The sequence below is a fragment of the Syngnathus acus genome, chromosome 9 (assembly GCF_901709675.1).
Source record: "Syngnathus acus chromosome 9, fSynAcu1.2, whole genome shotgun sequence".
NCBI lineage: Eukaryota > Metazoa > Chordata > Actinopteri > Syngnathiformes > Syngnathidae > Syngnathus > Syngnathus acus.
The window spans coordinates 10,638,138-10,654,592 of NC_051094.1; the positions used below are offsets into that span (position 1 = coordinate 10,638,138).

Consider the following 16,455-nt stretch of genomic DNA (forward strand, 5'->3'; position numbering starts at 1 on the left):
CTGTAGAATAAAGGCAAGTGTTGTATTACCTCAGGGTTCCGTGTAAGCCAGAGCCGAGTTTACTGAGTCCTCTCCCAGAGGAGTTAGTGGTGTACAGATAGAGCCCGTCTGTGGCCAGACAGCGACCCAGGTCGGTGTCTGTGAGAAAGGGGACGAAAAGAATTACAAGGCGGGAAAACAACATGTCTTGAAAAGGAGGATCAATATGAGAGAATTAAGATGCTTGCTGCTAGTTGCTCTAGATTTGACAGCGATACTGCCAGCAGAGAGGAGTAAAGAATTGATAATCTATTGTTAGCTTTGCAAAGTACCGTTAATGCAAAATTGTTGCTATGGATATACAGTACACCCCTGATCAGCTTCTACTGCTCTGCGAAGTCATCTTATTGATTTCTTGGAGTCATCACTGCCTTGTCTGTATTTCACCCTTAAAACCCTGCTGAATATATATTCCTTGAGTTTCACCATAACACTCAATGCCTGTCCTTAGCAGTGTTAAATTGTTACGTATTGGGTTAAAACAGTTGAACACATAAAAAAAAAAAAAACAACAGCAGCAGCAGCAGCATAATGTAATAATAACCATTTAATTTAATCAGGCCTAAACCTTTATTCTCAGCTCCTCCAGCAGAGTTATCAGGTGTAGGTAACATATCCTCAAAACCCCACGACACGGTGTGTTTCCCACCGAGCAGGCATGATGAAGAGCCCGGGCCTCCTTCCAAGAGCAAAAGCCTGAAGCCAGAATAAAGGTTACTTCCATAGAGGGGGAAAGTCATTTACACAGTTGATTATGTGGTGAATCAACATCAAGGCATCACCTGTAGAGGACATCTGACACTGGGAGTTGGCCAAGATCTGATTGTTTCTGAAGGAGATGCACTGTGTGGATGAAGGTCTTTAGAGATCCTCTGGGGGAAATATAAGGTTTGGCAGATTATCCCCCAAAAGAATAACAAGAGCAGCCAAAAAAAGAACACCACTCATAATTTAATGTTGATTAAGTCACATTTGCCTAACTTGACTACAACGTGATGACATCATGACAAGCAAGCATGACAACCGTTGATCTTTTTTCTGCGTTGTTTCACCTTCCAAATGGTAAATTTAGCAATAGGCCTGGATGCTTTGTGACAACAAAGAGCTGCCGGTTCAATAAAGGCGCAACAAAAAAAGAGGAGAGGGTTCTGGTTTTGACAAGTCAAGATCAGTTGTCACCAGCAGAAGCTGAAGCAGTGTTCCGACTGACGCACAAAAACACCGACGTGACAGTCGGTGATATAAAACGCCTTGTACCAAACTGATTAGTTTTACGGTTCACACCATGCAGGCCCACAAGTCCTCATACTGTAACTGTCAGGCTCGGGCTCAATGATATAAGACACAAGATTTTCCGATTTTGGTTAAAAAGGCGTACTCAGACTATATGGGCAGGGATAAACTGCAAACACAACATCCCAAAGCACACCTCTGTGAGTATCCCTGCATAATTGTTACAATTACAGACAAACTGCATGCAATTCAGACAAAAAATGTGAACCTCGATTTGTTGGAAATAGGAACTACTTTTTGAAATAGCTTTCAGTGTATCAGCAAAGGTTGGGCAAATATTATCCTTGAAAATTATACAACAGGTAAGAATGTTTGCACATGGTTTAGTCGAATTACAACTGTTTGCCTATCAGATGTTAAATCGGATTGCGTTTCTGCAAGTAGCGTAAGCAACATACCTATTGGCTATAAAATACAGTGGATATAAAAAGGTCTACACACCTATGGTTTTTGCGATATAAATAAATGGGACCGAGGTAAATTATTTCAAAACCTTTTACACCGTTAATGTAGCCTATAACTTCCAGCACCATAAAACATACTGATGACTGGAAATATTTGAGGGTGTGACAGCAAAAAGAAAAAAAACATGTTTAGCAGTGTGTGCCTCTGGGCTCACCGAGCACAAGCAAGTGCAACCAGTGCAGCAGCAGCATTTTCTCGATGTCTGGGCGTGCGAAGAATCTGCATTTGAGTGGCCTTTTGCGTTTGGACGGACTCCTGCGCACCATCTTCCAACCAGGAGCAGAGCAGCCCCTCCAGGCCGTTCAGGCAGTCGGCAGGCTCTTTGCTGAGGCTGAGCGGCTGGCAGTCCCGGAGACAGGACAGCAGCACCTCGGCGGTGACGCCACAGAGCGCCGGGTCACTGCGGGTCTGTGACTGTAGAAGGGGGAAGACCAGCAGCAGGCCCACACGGGAGGTAAAGGGAGCCTGCTCGGGTTGCTGGAGCAGACCTTGTCTTTTGAGCAAGGCCAAGGTCTCCTCATCAGCACCCCCAGTCCCTTCTCGCTCCTGTTGTTCCTCCAGGGCCAGCTGCCGCTGCGCCCCCCACAGGCCACGCAGAGCATTGAGTCGGTATTCCAGCAGGCGGGCGTAGGCATTACTCTGATTCCCACAGACTGCGCGTAGACGCTCTGCCAGCTCCGCAGGGTTCTTCGTCTCAAATGTCAGAATCTGGAATGGAGGACAGTGGTGGAAAATGACAGTGTAAACTATTTCACCCAAAAGTGGAACAAACAAGAGGATACATCTTGTAAGGCTGGGTTTAATGCAAAAGAACCTAGAGGACATTCCAACAAGAGAAAAGCACAATCATGTCTGTAGTTCTTTGCTCTTGGAAATAGTAGTCTGACACAGCATGGTGAAATAATGTGCTTCATGTGCACTTAAGCATTTCAGCTATCGATTAGAATGTGAGGCCTATGAACAAAGGACAAGGGGGAAAAACTATTATAGCATTCAGCAGGCACAATTTGTATTGATTACATTTCACTAACTCTACTAATGTTACGGTAAAAGTCTTTACTGGAGTCTGGGACCTTTGTGCCTTGTTCTAAAAATGACTGCTGCTGCTAGATGTTAACATCACAACAAAATCCCAAAATTTATGAATGTCGTAAACTGAGAGCATATAAGGTCAGAAATAGGGAACAACGTATAAAAACAAAGAAAACAGACCTGTTAAGCAAGACTGTCAGTTTTGTTGACACGAAGGATACTCTTGGTTCAACTTTATTAAGAAAGGGATCTTCTGTGTCCGTCTCCCATCATGAGGAGGTACGGCAAATTATGTCATATCATTGGCTTAAATATAATATAGATATTAGGGAATATGTTTATTAAGTGTTACTTTGCAGACAGTTTGAAGTAGCATGATTATGATGCTTGATATCACTAAGGCTGAACTGAAATTTAATGCTCAATCAAAACTCAATTTACTGTAATATTAAACAATTCTGTTCATCCGCCCAGCAACCAGCATATTTTGCCCGACTCTGATGTCTGACAACTATATTCATCTTCACATCTCCATTGAAATGTCTGGATCTCAGTAGACATGTCAGCACAAAATCAACAAGGCTGTTCAATTATTAACATTCCGTCGTCAAAAACAGCAACCCAATCTCAATGCCTTTAGATTGGACAATAATTTGTAAAAATAATAGCCAACAGTATAGATTTGTGAAAAAAAATATCAAATGTAACAAATTACCCCAGCAATATATACTTTGCCGTCCACATTTACATGGGCATCATCTATCATTTTCAAGATAACATTCTGGTGGCCCACGCTTCCCTCTGCACAACAGGTGCATGCTTGACTGCACAGGATCTACACCTTCTTAACTCTTTTTAATTCATATATTTGTCTTTCAGATAGACTGCAAAAAATGCTGACTCATTTTTGGGTGTTGCAATTCATGGCAGATTCAGAAATTGCTTAGTGCCTTATCTTGACAAATGAATGAAAACTAACAGAATGAGACTGCTCTTTGGCCTGATGTAGCCTGAAGTCTAAGTCATTTCACAAAGGCAAAGCTATTGTTGTCAGTCAGTGTTGTATGGACCAAAATACAATGCACAGTTTAGTATGATGACACCAGCCGAGCATTAAGTAGTACTGTGCTGAAGTCTACAATATGAATGCACAACAGATTTCTTAAAGTCTATGAATACTAATAACAGCTTATGAAAATAAAATAGAAAATAGAAATTGCTTTGTGATTTCCATTAAGTGCCAATATCCTGTCCCTTCAAAATAATTGGCTGAGCTTTTTTTTTTACCTGGATTGGGACAAGAAAATAAGCACAAATATTACCTTAACCTTACTTTGCTTAATAGCATCTTCAAAAATCTATGAAAGTTTGCATCATATTCAGTCATGAGTAATTCTGCTACAAAGTTCTTTTTAAAAAGAAGCGAATACACAACCAATATGTATCATAGACGCAAACCTAAAACAAAGTCACTAACAAAGCAAATTGGCTGCTTATACAAATTCAGACCATAGTGATTGTACAGAATACATTATGTAAATATAAATATGAAATATGAAACGTTGCTTCCAATACTTTTATTCTGAAAAACTAACGGAAACACGCGACCAACAAGCACCTTGACAGGGGGTCGATAACAAGCAGGGCAGGGAAAGTTGCAAACGTTTGCGCTATCGTTATCATCAAGGGCGTGTTGCTGCAGACAGTCAAAGCACATTCTACATAGAAGCTAATGCAAAGCCCACCGCTGTCATAGTTGCATGTCCCCTTGATAAACACGTACAAAAGACAAACGCGCCATGGGCGTGTGACTCGACACTCGACTCACCTCCTGCTCGGTGTCCCCCTGCTCCGACACACCAATTTCACTGGGGAGTTCGGCCAAATCTGTGACCCGAATGAGCCCATCGTGGAGAAAAATGGTTTCCTCTTTCACCGAAAGCCACTGGGATGAGTCCACCGCCCCGGAACCCATCGCTCTCTCCCCCGACAGTGATGCCAAAGGAGTCGAACATTAAAAATTCAGTGCCAGAATGACAGAAAACGCCCTGGCTTCGGCTGTTGTACAAAAACAAAATGTGGGCAAGCCTGTCCGCCGGTTTGACGACGGTGTTTGACAGAACGCGCCGTGCGAGGCTGCAAGCTAGCGGACCGCAGCCACACGGTGAAAAGAGAGCGATGACAGGTCCAGCTCACAACGCATGTCTGCCTGCGCCTTTCCCGTCCGTCCGTGCAAACAGTGACTACTGCTGCTGCTGCTGCTGCTGCTGCTGCTGCTACTGCTAGCCGTCTGCCTCGGCTAGCTAAAAGCGGAGCTAGCTTACCGTGCGGCGTAGACTCGTTAACGTTTCCGAGCAGAGTGGGCGTGACACTCGCACTAAACACGTTCGATCGCCACGCCTTTACAACGTCAATCGGCTCGGGACAAATACTGTATCTGTCATAGGTAATTTTTGTAAGAAAAATGAAACCTCAACCATCTTCGTGTATGGCACTACCACTATCTGGGTGGCTGAAGACGTTAATGAGAATCCCAGTAGTGTTGGCTCGTGAGTGAACGATCCGTTCAAAAAGAACGAATCTTTTCAGTGAACCAGAGTGAACGAATCACTTTAGGAAGTGATTCGTTGTTTTTTTTCCTTTCATATATAACTTCAGCAGGGCTGTGGACTCGGTCGGATTTTTGCACCGAGTCCGAGTCCGAGTCCGGCCTCTTGACCACCGAGTCCGGCTGTCCATTTTTTCTGTTAATTCATGTGACTGCTTAGTCTTTATTCAAGGCTAATTTAGATCAAAATCTAAATAATTACAACAGTTTTGTGATGGCTTTGTCTTTATTAAACATATAAACGAATACAATAAACAGATACTTTCAAGTTTCAATTCAACGACTTGAGTTTGTTCTGAACAAACTCGCCTCAACCAAGTCAGCCTTCATCGCGCCGCGCTGATCAGACATGATAAACTTGAGCCCGGAAAACAGGCGCTCTACGCTGACTTGGCTGATTGGCATTGCTGTTAGTGTCCGAGTCGCTGCCTTGAGGCCGGACGGATAACGATCAGCTGTAACAAATGGGCTCTCTTTCATTCGACCAAGTGCCAACATTGCCCCAATTTCTTCATCTATGTCGGTTGGCGAGGTGGCGGCCGACAAACGCCGGCGGCGCTCAATGCTGTCAAGTTCTTTTTCAAACTCATCCTCCTCCGTCGATGAAAATAAAATTGAACGTATTTTTTTTTATTGTCGGACTCGGTGGACTCGGTCAAAATCAGCACCGAGTCCGAGTCCGGCAAAAAAAAAGACCGAGTCCGACCGAGTCCGAGTCCACAGCCCTAATCCAGTAGATGTCAGTAATGCCCGTTGAAGCTGGTGCTACCTCGCCGTAAAACAAAACGAAGAAGAAAATCAGCCAATCAGCAGCGCCAGCGAGCGTTAGATGGAGGAGGGACTTTACGAGTCAGTGACGTAACTTCCCGTTCACGAACGAGTCTGGAATTGCATTTCCCGTTCACCAACGAACGAATCTGTGAGTGAACGAATCACTTAGTGAGTGAATCACTCACTGAGTGAATCACTCACTGAGTGAATCACTCACTGAGTGAATCACTCACTGAGTGAATCACTCACTGAGTGAATCACTCACTGAGTGAATCACTCACTGAGTGAATCACTCACTGAGTGAATCACTCACTGAGTGATCCGCATTTCCAGTTCACCACGAGAACGGATCAGTGAGGGAACGAATCCTGGCTTTCCCGTTCGCGAACGAGTCAATGAGTGAAATGCCTTCTTGTGCATCAACGGATCAGTCAGTGAATATGTTGCGTCTCCTGGCGTGAACTATGGAAGCCAGAATGTAGATTTACGATTTACTTATAGTAGGTTTTAAATAACGTGTATGCATATATATGCCTAAATGTTGTTATCCAATATATCGACTGCAGTCCCACATTAGATTGCTGGTTTGAAATGTACTTTTATTATTATTATTATTATTATTATTATTATTATTATTATTATTATAAACATTTATGTTATAACTTGTCTGGTGTTTTATTCCTTGTTTTTATATTCGCCATTCAAAACATAAAAATCAGACATTTGGTTAACTGCTTTATATGACAATATCTATGTGTTTTACGTTGTTATATGAGTTGGTGTCCCCAAAATTAACAAATGTCGGCATAACGGGTTTTTTTTTCAACCTTTTATTCAAACACAAACATAAACACATTCGGTATAATAACACCATCAACTACTAGCCAACAAATACAAAATTAAAATGTCAATGTCGGCATAACGTGTGTCGGCTGGCAATAGCATAGCAGCAATGCTGTCTGTCACTCACTCGCTCACTCGTGAAGACCAATCAGCAGCGCCAGCGAGCGTTAGATGGAGGAGGGACTTTACGAGTCAGTGACGTAATTTTCCGTTCATGAACGAGTCAGTGACGCAATTTCCCGTTCACGACCGGTTGAGAGACTGTTGCCAACGGATCAGTGTGTAAGTCAGGGCCGGTTCTAGGAATGCACATAAGAGGGGGCAGTCTGAAATGTGAAGGGGGCATGTTTTTTTTTTTTTTTTTTTTTACACATTTTTAACACTGTTTAGTTTAGTTTAGTTTAGTTTATTGTTTAGCACATATTATTATAACAAATAACAGTGCAGGGAGGGAGACGAAGCCTAGGGCTTGTAAGGAGCTCCACTCCTGTATAATCAAAGTGCACAACAAACAAAGTGCTGTGACATCAAATATTATTCAAGTGTTTAAGAAAGAAAAAAAATAATAATAATATATATATATATATATATAAATGAATAAACATCAATGAATAAACACAAGCATAACTAGCTAAATATTAAATCGTCATATTTATATATGCATATATACGAAAGTGAACGTATACATACATAAACAAATACACTATACAAAATGAGAAACAAGAGAAACAAAATTTGACACTTTAGTGATGTTGAAACAATCAAAAAACACCAGGTAAGAAAATAGCTGAGCGGAAGCAGAAGAACTGCAAACAGAAAATAACAAAACAAGGAAGAATCAGGGTATAAATAGTGGTTTAAGTTGATGTTCTTAGTATGGATCAGCTGAGTGCGGTGGAGTAATTTTGGACTGGTAGGATCATGAGTGGAGAAGGTGGTGTTTCAGGTGCTTTCTAAAAGCAACCTGTGAAGATATGGATCGAATATGGATTGGTAGCTCATTCCAGAGTGAGGGCCCTCTAAAATGGATATTGTATTGATGGCGTGATGTTCGACAGGACGGTGGGTGGAGATTGTCCCCCTGTCTTGTAGGATAAGAATGTAATTCCGATACAAATGCGAAGAAATTATGAAAAGTGGCTGGAAGACAGTGTTTCCTGTATATATATTTATGGGTGAGTAGACAGGTTTGATGAATATTTACTTTATCAATTGGCAGTAATGAATAGTTTCTAAACAATGGTGCCGATGGTTCATATCTATTTGAAAAAGAGATCATTTTTAGGAACTTCTTTTGTATGATGAGTAATTTGCTGAGGTATGTTGGATATGTAGCTGCCCAGACTATGTTGCAGTAATTGAGTAAAGGAAAGAGGAAACTATAATACAGAGTGAGATGAGCAGACGGATGGACCAAGGGACAAACTTTTCGTAAGATACCTAGCGTTTTCATGGATCTTTTGCAAACCAAATCAATGTGTTCAGACCAGTTTAAGTGTTTATCTACTATAACTCCTAGGAATTTAGTGCTAGTAACTTGATGGATTTCGTTATTATTTATGTAAATTTTGGCCTGTTCTTTGGGGTAAGATTTATTTATATTGCAGAAGATCATGAAGTTACATTTGTTTATATTGAGTGACAACTTATTTATTTTGAACCATTTTGTAACAGCGTGCAACTCAGTATTCACACGTGCAATGAGGAAATTAAAATCCTCGTGGGTGGCAATGAGATTGGTATCATCCGCAAATAACAAAGGAAGAAAATTTGAACAAGACATGGAAAAATCATTTATGTACACCAAAAATAATAGAGGACCCAATATTGAGCCCTGCGGGACCCCAAATAGTATTTTAGATCTGTTGGAAGAACAACCATTTATATATACATATTGTTCTCTGTTGGCGAGATAGTTTGTGAACCATTTCAGGGCAGAATCGTTCACTCCATATCTCTCTAGCTTAGCGATGAGGATCTTATGGTCGACAGTATCAAATGCTTTGCTTAAATCTAGAAAGACACCAAGAGCGAATTTCTTATTGTCAAGAGCCGTTGAGATGTGGTTGGCAAGCTGAAGCAGTGCATGCTCAGTAGAAAACTTTTTGCGGAAACCGTATTGATGTTTATAGAGAATATTGTTTGTTTCTAGGTGCTTTGCCAATCTTGAGTAAACCAGTTTTTCTAGAATCTTGGAGAAGCAAGGAAGTACGGATATAGGTCGATAATTACCATATTCATTAGTCTCACCAGCTTTGAAGATAGGAATGACTTTAGCAATTTTTAATTCTTGGGGTACAATGCCAAATTTTAAAGATAAGGAGAAAATGTGTGTTAGTGGAATTATTATTGAATGAATAATTTTCTTAATAAGTATGCTTCTGATCTCATCATGGCCAGGGGCCGAGTTTTTCAAGCTCATGACGATGTTGTAAACTTCCTCAACACTAGGAGGGTCAAGAATGGAGAGTGAAGGAAACTGCCCTTTAATAAGGCAACAGGGGCTTGTATCAGAGGTTGAGAAGCTAGATGCCAAGGTAGCGCCAACATTTACAAAGAAATCATTGAAACCATTAGAAATATCTATTGGGTTTGAATGAGCTCTATTCTTCCCCAGCATCTCATTTGGGGTCGATGTTTTTGATTTCTTGCGATGTAATAAATGGTTGATAAGATTCCACGTTGTTTTGATGTCACCGGAGGCTTGTGTAAATTTATCAGCATAGTAAGTTTGTTTGGTTTTCCTTAGTAAAGCTGTAAATCTGTTTTTATATTTCTTGTATGTTTCTATATTTATAGGGATGGGATTTGCAATAGATTTTCTATATAGTTTATTTTTTTTACGTGAAGATTTTTTTAGTTCATCCGTTATCCATGGTTTCCCCTTAGAGTTATTTTTACGACTAGAAGTTAAAGGAAAGGAGAACTCTAATGCATTTGTGAGTATTGTTAGAAGGGAGTGATAGGCTTTGTTGACATCTTGCAACAGGATAACCTCATCCCATGACACAGAGCTGATGATAGATATAAAAGATACCATGTTTTTCTCAGTAAATTTGCGGAATTTCATTTGATCTCCAATATGATCTTTGATTTCAGGACTACTATCATTGTGGATGAGATGGAAGACAGGTAGATGGTCGGATACATCACAGATCAAAAGGCCAGATGTTATCTTGTAGTCTAGAGAATTAAATAGGATATTGTCTATGAGAGTGGCCGTTGAGCTTGTGATCCTGGAGGGTTTGTTGATAAGAGGGAAAAAGTTTCTGGAATATAATGTATTAAGGAAGTCTGCTGTATGTGACTGCTTAGATTCAAGCAAATTAATATTATAGTCACCAAGTAAGACACATAATTTGTTTTCTTTGTTTATAATTTCTAGAGTAGAGTCGAGGGCTTCATTGAAGGTGATTTTATCAGAGTCTGGTGGTCTATATATACATCCAATTATCACATTTTTGTTGTTTATAAGTGAGCAAGAGGAGAGTTCTATAAACACAGATTCTACTACAGTCATGTCAAAATTGACACTTAAATCCTTTCTGGGAGAGAAATTTAAGTTATCAATCACATACAGTGAGACTCCTCCACCTTGCTTGTTTGGTCTACAGGAATGTATAGGAGTGTAGTGAGAGAGAGGATAGCTAGATGTATTATCAACCATCCAAGTTTCAGTAAGAGCTATTACTGAAAAAGAATGTGTTAAGGTTGATAAATAGGTTTTTAGACCATCATAATTTTTAGAGATACTCCGTACATTGAAGTGGACAGTGGAGAATACATTTGTTTGGCAGTGGCCAGGAGGAGTATTGCACAGTTTGTTAAACATATCTTCAGAAAAATATTCACATGACATTTCAACAGATTTTAAGGGAGTGTAATTTGTATCTGGGTTAAGGAAGGACTCATAGATACCAGCATTAGCATTCTCTAGGTCAAATGAATTAAATAGTAAAGAGTCAAGATTCGGTGGGACAGAAATTCCTGCATTTGTGAGAATGTCACTGGATGGCATGAAAAGTGTAGGGGAACTGTCTACCTGAGATGGATGTCCTCCCTGCCAGTCTCTGTTTGCCTTGTTGTACTTCGCTGTAATCCATTATTTTCGTCCGGAGGGTCCATAGGTACCAGTTAATGGTCATTAGTTCAGCCATTGTAAATGTTTGGTTCCCCCACCACCAGGCCACATTTCTTCAGTTCCTCCAGTTCACTCACAACGAGAGTTTTGACATCTTCTGGTGTTGCTCCGTTTGTTTTAATCCATATTTTACAGTTCCTGACCCACGTTGCGAGAATCTTGTTTTCCTTCTTCAGTTTGCGTGCGTTCCAGGCTATCTCAGCATTCTTCTTAGTGAGGTGCTCATTTAGGTAAACACCCGTTCCTTGTAGCTTCCTCCCTTGCTTCAAAAGATCCACTTTATGTTTCCTATTTGCGAACCGAATGATAATTTTCGGAGGATCCAGTGGTCGTTTTCGGTTTCTTGGGAGTGTGTGACAAGCGGCAATGTTTCCTTTCTGGAGTTCCATGTGCTTACTCTCGAAAAACTGTACTACCTGATCTTCGAGCGTTGACAGCTCGTCCGATGGAGAGTCATCTGTCGAGGGATCCGAAGGACCCGCCGCCCTGGCGTAGGAGCGGTGAGATGTTTTTAGACCCGTGATTATGAGGTCTTCTTGTCGGGAGTACTGCTCCAGTGCATCTACTCTCCGTTTACTACTGTTAGTGTTTTCTTCACGGCAGTTGTTAGCTGTGTGTCCAGATCTCAACCTGGAGAAGTGGATTGCACTCTGTCAGGCCTCTACACTAAGACCTGTCCAGCTTGGGTGTCCCACCTGAAGATTAAAGCTTCTGCTGATATAGCTCTTAGGGTCACTGAGGCACGCAAACCCCCTGACCACAATAAGGTGGCAATCTCTCAGGGGGGGGAACATATAATATGAATGTTATATTCAGTATTATTTGAGTTGTTGTTAATCATTAGTTATATCGCGCGCGGGTCATTACGACGAGTTTGGTGGAGTTTTTACTGCTTCTTCCAACTCCTACCGCGCTGACTGTAACTTGACACTCTCTGGCTGCGTCTTGCCTCATTTGCATACTCACAGTGATTGGATGTTTACGGAGGGGCGCGGAGTCCTGACAGCAGGCTGTGTGAGGGAGGACACACACTGCACTTCTAAAAGTTTGATTCGAGGGGGCAGGACATCTGTTTGAGGGGGCGTTGCCCCCTCTTGCCCCTGCGTAGAGCCGGCCCCGGTGTAAGTGTTGTATTATAGAAAGAAATGTGTTAATTACCCGAGCCAATTATTATTATATATAATAATTTGGGGGGGGGGGGGGGGGTGTAGTTGTATTGTTTGATGTGTATGGGTTGTGTATGGTCAGTGAGTGTGTGTGTGTGGGGGGGGGGGGTTAGGGGGGATTCATTGAACGATTCGTTTGAACGACTCTTTTGAGTGAACTGATTCAGTTCACCTAAAAGAACTGGAATGCACATCACTAGTGGCAACTAGTATTGGCTCGTGAGTGAACGACTCGTTCAAAAGAACGAATCTTTTCAGTGCACGAGAGTGAACGAATCACTTCCTAAAGCCAAGATGGCGGCTTCCGACAGGATGTGACACCAGGATAATAATAATTCTTAAATGTGTATAGCGCTTTTCAAAAACCCAAAGACGCTTAAGGATGTGATGCCAGACAGGAAGGCGCCATGCAAATGAGCATACACATTTGCATAACAATAGACATCAAAGGAAGCTGCATTGCATTACTCTGACTTATAACTTCATATGACAGGTGAGAATGAATGTGAATGTGTTTGAATAGCAAGTAGTTAGTTACCTGTCCCCGGAGTAGACATATTATTTTGCTATGTCAGCAGCCTCCTCTGTTCAGTCTCTTTGTGCTTTAGCACGCCGAGTGTGATTTATCGTAGAAATGTTATCATGTGGTCTACGCACACAATTTTAACAAAAGTCAAACTAAAAGATTTAGCTCATCACGACAGAATATGGTTGCAAATTACACAAATCCAAGGATGAAATGTCAAAGCCACGCTCATCTTTTCCTTTCTGACTTAATTTTGTCCGTCCCACTCAGGGGTCCCCAACCTTTGCTTTTAACCTTCCATAGCCAGCCACCATAAAGCCTTGACAAAATGCTGCAAATTCTTTCCAAATGTTTTTTTTTTTTTAATGGTGACGGGCTACCCGCGACCCTCGTGAGGATAAGCGCTTCAGGACAATGGATGTATGTATTTGATTACGTTAATAGCGATATCAAAATTGTTACAAAGCAAGATACAATCCTTTTTTTCAAAATGCTTACAAAGAGCAATACAAAATGCACCCAAATGGCGTCATGAGGAAGTCTGACTAATACTCGTACCTCGGGCGTAATAAATTAATGATCAAATTGACCAGATTATAAAATTGCCCTGTCCGAGTCAGTAAACTATTAAATGAGTTAACAGGTGACACACCAATTGTCTTTATTATTTTATTATTTTTTTGGTCAAATAAACAAGGTAAAACAACGGATGGTATAATAACGCATGGTAAATTTAACAATAAGTAAATGAAATATAAGAAATCAATGATGAAAATGCATGGTAAATCGAAGAGAATAACAACATGGTAAATTGGACAAAGGAATAATAATGCAGGGTAAATCATCAGATGGCATAATCATAATGCATGGTAAATTTAACAATAAGTAAATGAAATATAAGAAATCAATGATGAAAATGGACGGTAAATCTAAGAGAATAATAACATGGTAAATCGTCAAATGGCATAATCATAATGCATGGTAAATTTAACAATAAGTAAATGAAATATAAGAAATCAATGATGAAAATGCACGGTAAATCTAAGAAAATAATAACATGGTAAATTGGACAAAGGAATAATAATGCATGGTAAATCATCACATCACATGTTAAGTCAAGAAGAAGAAGTAAACAGAATCATAACGCTTGGTAAATCTAACAAAAAGACTAATGCATGGTAAATCAGTCATAATAATGCATCAGTCAATCAAAATGCATGGTAAATCAGTCAATCAAAATGCATGTTAAATCAAACAGATCGATCATGCAAGGTCAATTACTCGCCACTTGCATTGGCGCCTTTCCATCCAGCGCATAACGGTCTGTGGGCATCTTACACATGTAGCCGTTGAGTTCCGCGCACGACATCATCTTCCATTTGCCAGACTGAAAGTCCAAGTGAGATTGATTTTAATGCAAAAAAAACTCATCTCCGGCGAGCGTGTCAATCTTTTCCGCACCCACCTGGCTCAAGGCGGCCACGCAATTCTCCAACCTGTCGCCAAGTTCTTCCGGAGCCCAGTTGGTTAAGGTCACCTTCTGGTGGTCCGACCACGCGAATTTGCCGGGAACCGCCAGGGCGTTCAGTCCAATCCACGTGTCGCTGGGGGCTGCAAACAGCAAGAGAGCTCTCATTTGCTTTCCAGATATGGCACCGATCAAGCAGTTGCGACGCTTGGCGAGCGCGCACCTGACATCACGAGGTCTTGCAGCCAATCCCGCTCAACCTTGGAGCGAATGGACACCAGCTTGGCATTCAGACGGCAGCAGGCTTGTCGAGCGCCGTACCACGTCTTTCTCTCATCGAAATGTTTGTAGCAGAAGTCCGCAAACTCCTCCCATTCAGAATCCAAGCATCTCGGCTCTGCGCGCAAGATGGCGTCACGTGATGAAATATGCTTTCTATTCTAGACAGCCTACTCACCCTTGTCAACAAACGTGTAAGACGGAGACGGAGCCAATTTGTTCACATATCTGCAGACAGTAAAGTGAGAATGAGCCGGGCATCTTTAAGTGGACTCGCCAGTGAAAGCGGAGCACGCACTCTTTCGAGGCGATCCCGTTTCTGGCGGAGCTGTTGTAGGCCTTCTGTGGCTCACTCTTCTGCAAAGTCACGATTCCTCCGATCTTGTTCTCAATGAGGCCCGAGTGAATGGCAGCCGCGCAGATGTTTGACTCCTGCACTCAGAGAACATCTCAGACAAAGAACAAGAACTCCGCTGGCAGGTCGTGCACTAATTAACATACTTGTTGGTAGATCTGTGTTCCGTAGACCTTGTAGGTTTGGGCGCAGCCCAGCGGGCACCAGACCCTGTGGAAGACCTTGAGTTACGAGGAGGCCTCTCCGCAAGAAAAATTGACGGCGGGTTTGACTCACGTCATTGAACCGTCGAGGCCGAGGCTGGTGCCTGTGCTGTTGCAAAAGATGCCTGCGGGTCAGAAGGGCAAATCAAAGCCTGTTTCTTGCTGGTTTTTCCACTGCACTCCAAACGTCAGTACTCACCGCGAGAGGTGTCGTCAGGCGTGCACCCTAAGACGTCAAAGCGAAGGCCAAAAAACTTTGGCAGGAGGCGGACGTACTTGGCGAACACGAGCCTGGTTAGCATGTACGTCCCCAGAGAAGGCTGGAAACAAAACACATGCGCGTTTGCAATGAATGACAACAGCCTGGATGACAAAGTTGGAGTCGGCTCCCGCTTGCTCACCTGCCCTGGGGGGCGATACCAATTCACTCCGTCAATACTGAACTCCAACTCAAATTTGATGGAATCTTTCAATTGGTATGTACAGCTGTGGGTCACAATGCCCGTCACCTTGAAGCTCTGACCGAGGTTCACCTGGATCCAGCTGCCGACTGAGGGCGGAAGGCATTCCATTGCTCAGGATACCAAACTACGACGGACGAGGTCGGCGAGCTGTGATTTTGTTTTTTACGTACGCATTTCGGAGGGTCTCCAGCAACCGCTGCCCCCCAGACGCGCTTTGTGAGGTTCGGCATTGAACGCAGAGGAAGAGGCTGAAAAGGAGGAGTCTGGGATTGTCCCGTCAGCGATGCCCAGACTGTCAAGACACACTGAGGAAAGACAAAAAAGTGGAAGGAACGCTCGCTCATTCATTCTCACGTCTGGCCACACCCGTCCGTTCCTAGCCGACGCTCTTTCTGGGAATCCGTTGGATTCTTTCCTTGTGAAGCCCACCTTTCTTCTCACAGCTGTAGACGATGTGGAGGTATTTGGAGACACTAGGGTAGGGGTCCGGGTCCATATCCGTAGGGTCAATGGGGCAAATCTGATGTTTGTCACACAATCCTCTAAAGTGAGAGAGAGCCCCTTTCATCCTGCAGTCATCTGCAAGTGACAATACACCACCATTTTACGCGCATTTTATTCGCACACTTACATCCTGACTTCAACTTCTTTCAGGATGTAGGGAATTCTAATGGTTAATTCTAATGGAATTCGTCTAATGGTTAATGACTAAAGCGTCTATTGATATTGAATTATAGATTACAAACGAGTGACTGGACTGCGTGTGACACCTCGCGACAGAAACGGCTCCAGGACAGCGAGC

At 42.3% G+C, this 16,455-nt stretch overlaps 2 protein-coding genes and 3 long non-coding RNA genes across 7 annotated transcripts in view; all 5 read right to left on the reverse strand.

The window, feature by feature from the left end:
* LOC119126833 (probable E3 ubiquitin-protein ligase HECTD4) overlaps positions 1–5,360 on the reverse strand; it is a 29,580-nt gene extending 24,220 nt beyond the window's left edge. For 2 of the 3 annotated variants that reach the window (XM_037258287.1, XM_037258286.1), the window contains exons 1-5: positions 4,658–5,360; positions 1,952–2,505; positions 822–911; positions 608–735; positions 30–138 (exon numbers count right to left, since the gene is read on the reverse strand). In XM_037258287.1, coding sequence (XP_037114182.1) covers positions 30–138; positions 608–735; positions 822–911; positions 1,952–2,505; positions 4,658–4,804 — 1,028 coding nt within the window. In that variant the 5' untranslated portion in view covers positions 4,805–5,360. The remainder of the gene's footprint in view (positions 1–29; positions 139–607; positions 736–821; positions 912–1,951; positions 2,506–4,657) is intronic. The other variant, XM_037258285.1, reaches the window with a different exon arrangement.
* An 8,797-nt stretch (positions 5,361–14,157) lies between these two features.
* Positions 14,158–14,725, reverse strand: LOC119127449 (secretory phospholipase A2 receptor-like). Its single transcript, XM_037259389.1, has 3 exons — positions 14,576–14,725; positions 14,350–14,495; positions 14,158–14,271 (listed from the first exon to the last, which is right to left on the reverse strand). The coding sequence occupies exons 1-3, from the start codon at positions 14,580–14,582 to the stop codon at positions 14,158–14,160; spliced, it is 267 nt and encodes an 88-aa protein (XP_037115284.1). The 5' UTR covers positions 14,583–14,725.
* An 84-nt stretch (positions 14,726–14,809) lies between these two features.
* LOC119127682 lies at positions 14,810–15,195 on the reverse strand. The gene is made up of 3 exons (XR_005098893.1): positions 15,133–15,195; positions 14,930–15,063; positions 14,810–14,859 (listed from the first exon to the last, which is right to left on the reverse strand). It is a non-coding gene; the product is annotated as an uncharacterized LOC119127682 (long non-coding RNA).
* Positions 15,196–15,261: 66 nt separating this feature from the next.
* Positions 15,262–15,648, reverse strand: LOC119127399. The gene is made up of 3 exons (XR_005098821.1): positions 15,591–15,648; positions 15,389–15,509; positions 15,262–15,314 (listed from the first exon to the last, which is right to left on the reverse strand). It is a non-coding gene; the product is annotated as an uncharacterized LOC119127399 (long non-coding RNA).
* An 18-nt stretch (positions 15,649–15,666) lies between these two features.
* LOC119127400 lies at positions 15,667–16,131 on the reverse strand. Its single transcript, XR_005098822.1, has 3 exons — positions 16,083–16,131; positions 15,824–15,958; positions 15,667–15,739 (listed from the first exon to the last, which is right to left on the reverse strand). It is a non-coding gene; the product is annotated as an uncharacterized LOC119127400 (long non-coding RNA).
* Positions 16,132–16,455: the final 324 nt, after the last annotated feature.

Excerpts from the sequence above, each read along its gene's own strand:
- LOC119127449 (XM_037259389.1), bottom strand. Across the intron at positions 14,272-14,349 it reads GCGTGGCCGCCTTGAGCCAG|TCTGGCAAATGGAAGATGAT; the intron begins GTGGGTGCGGAA and ends TTGGACTTTCAG.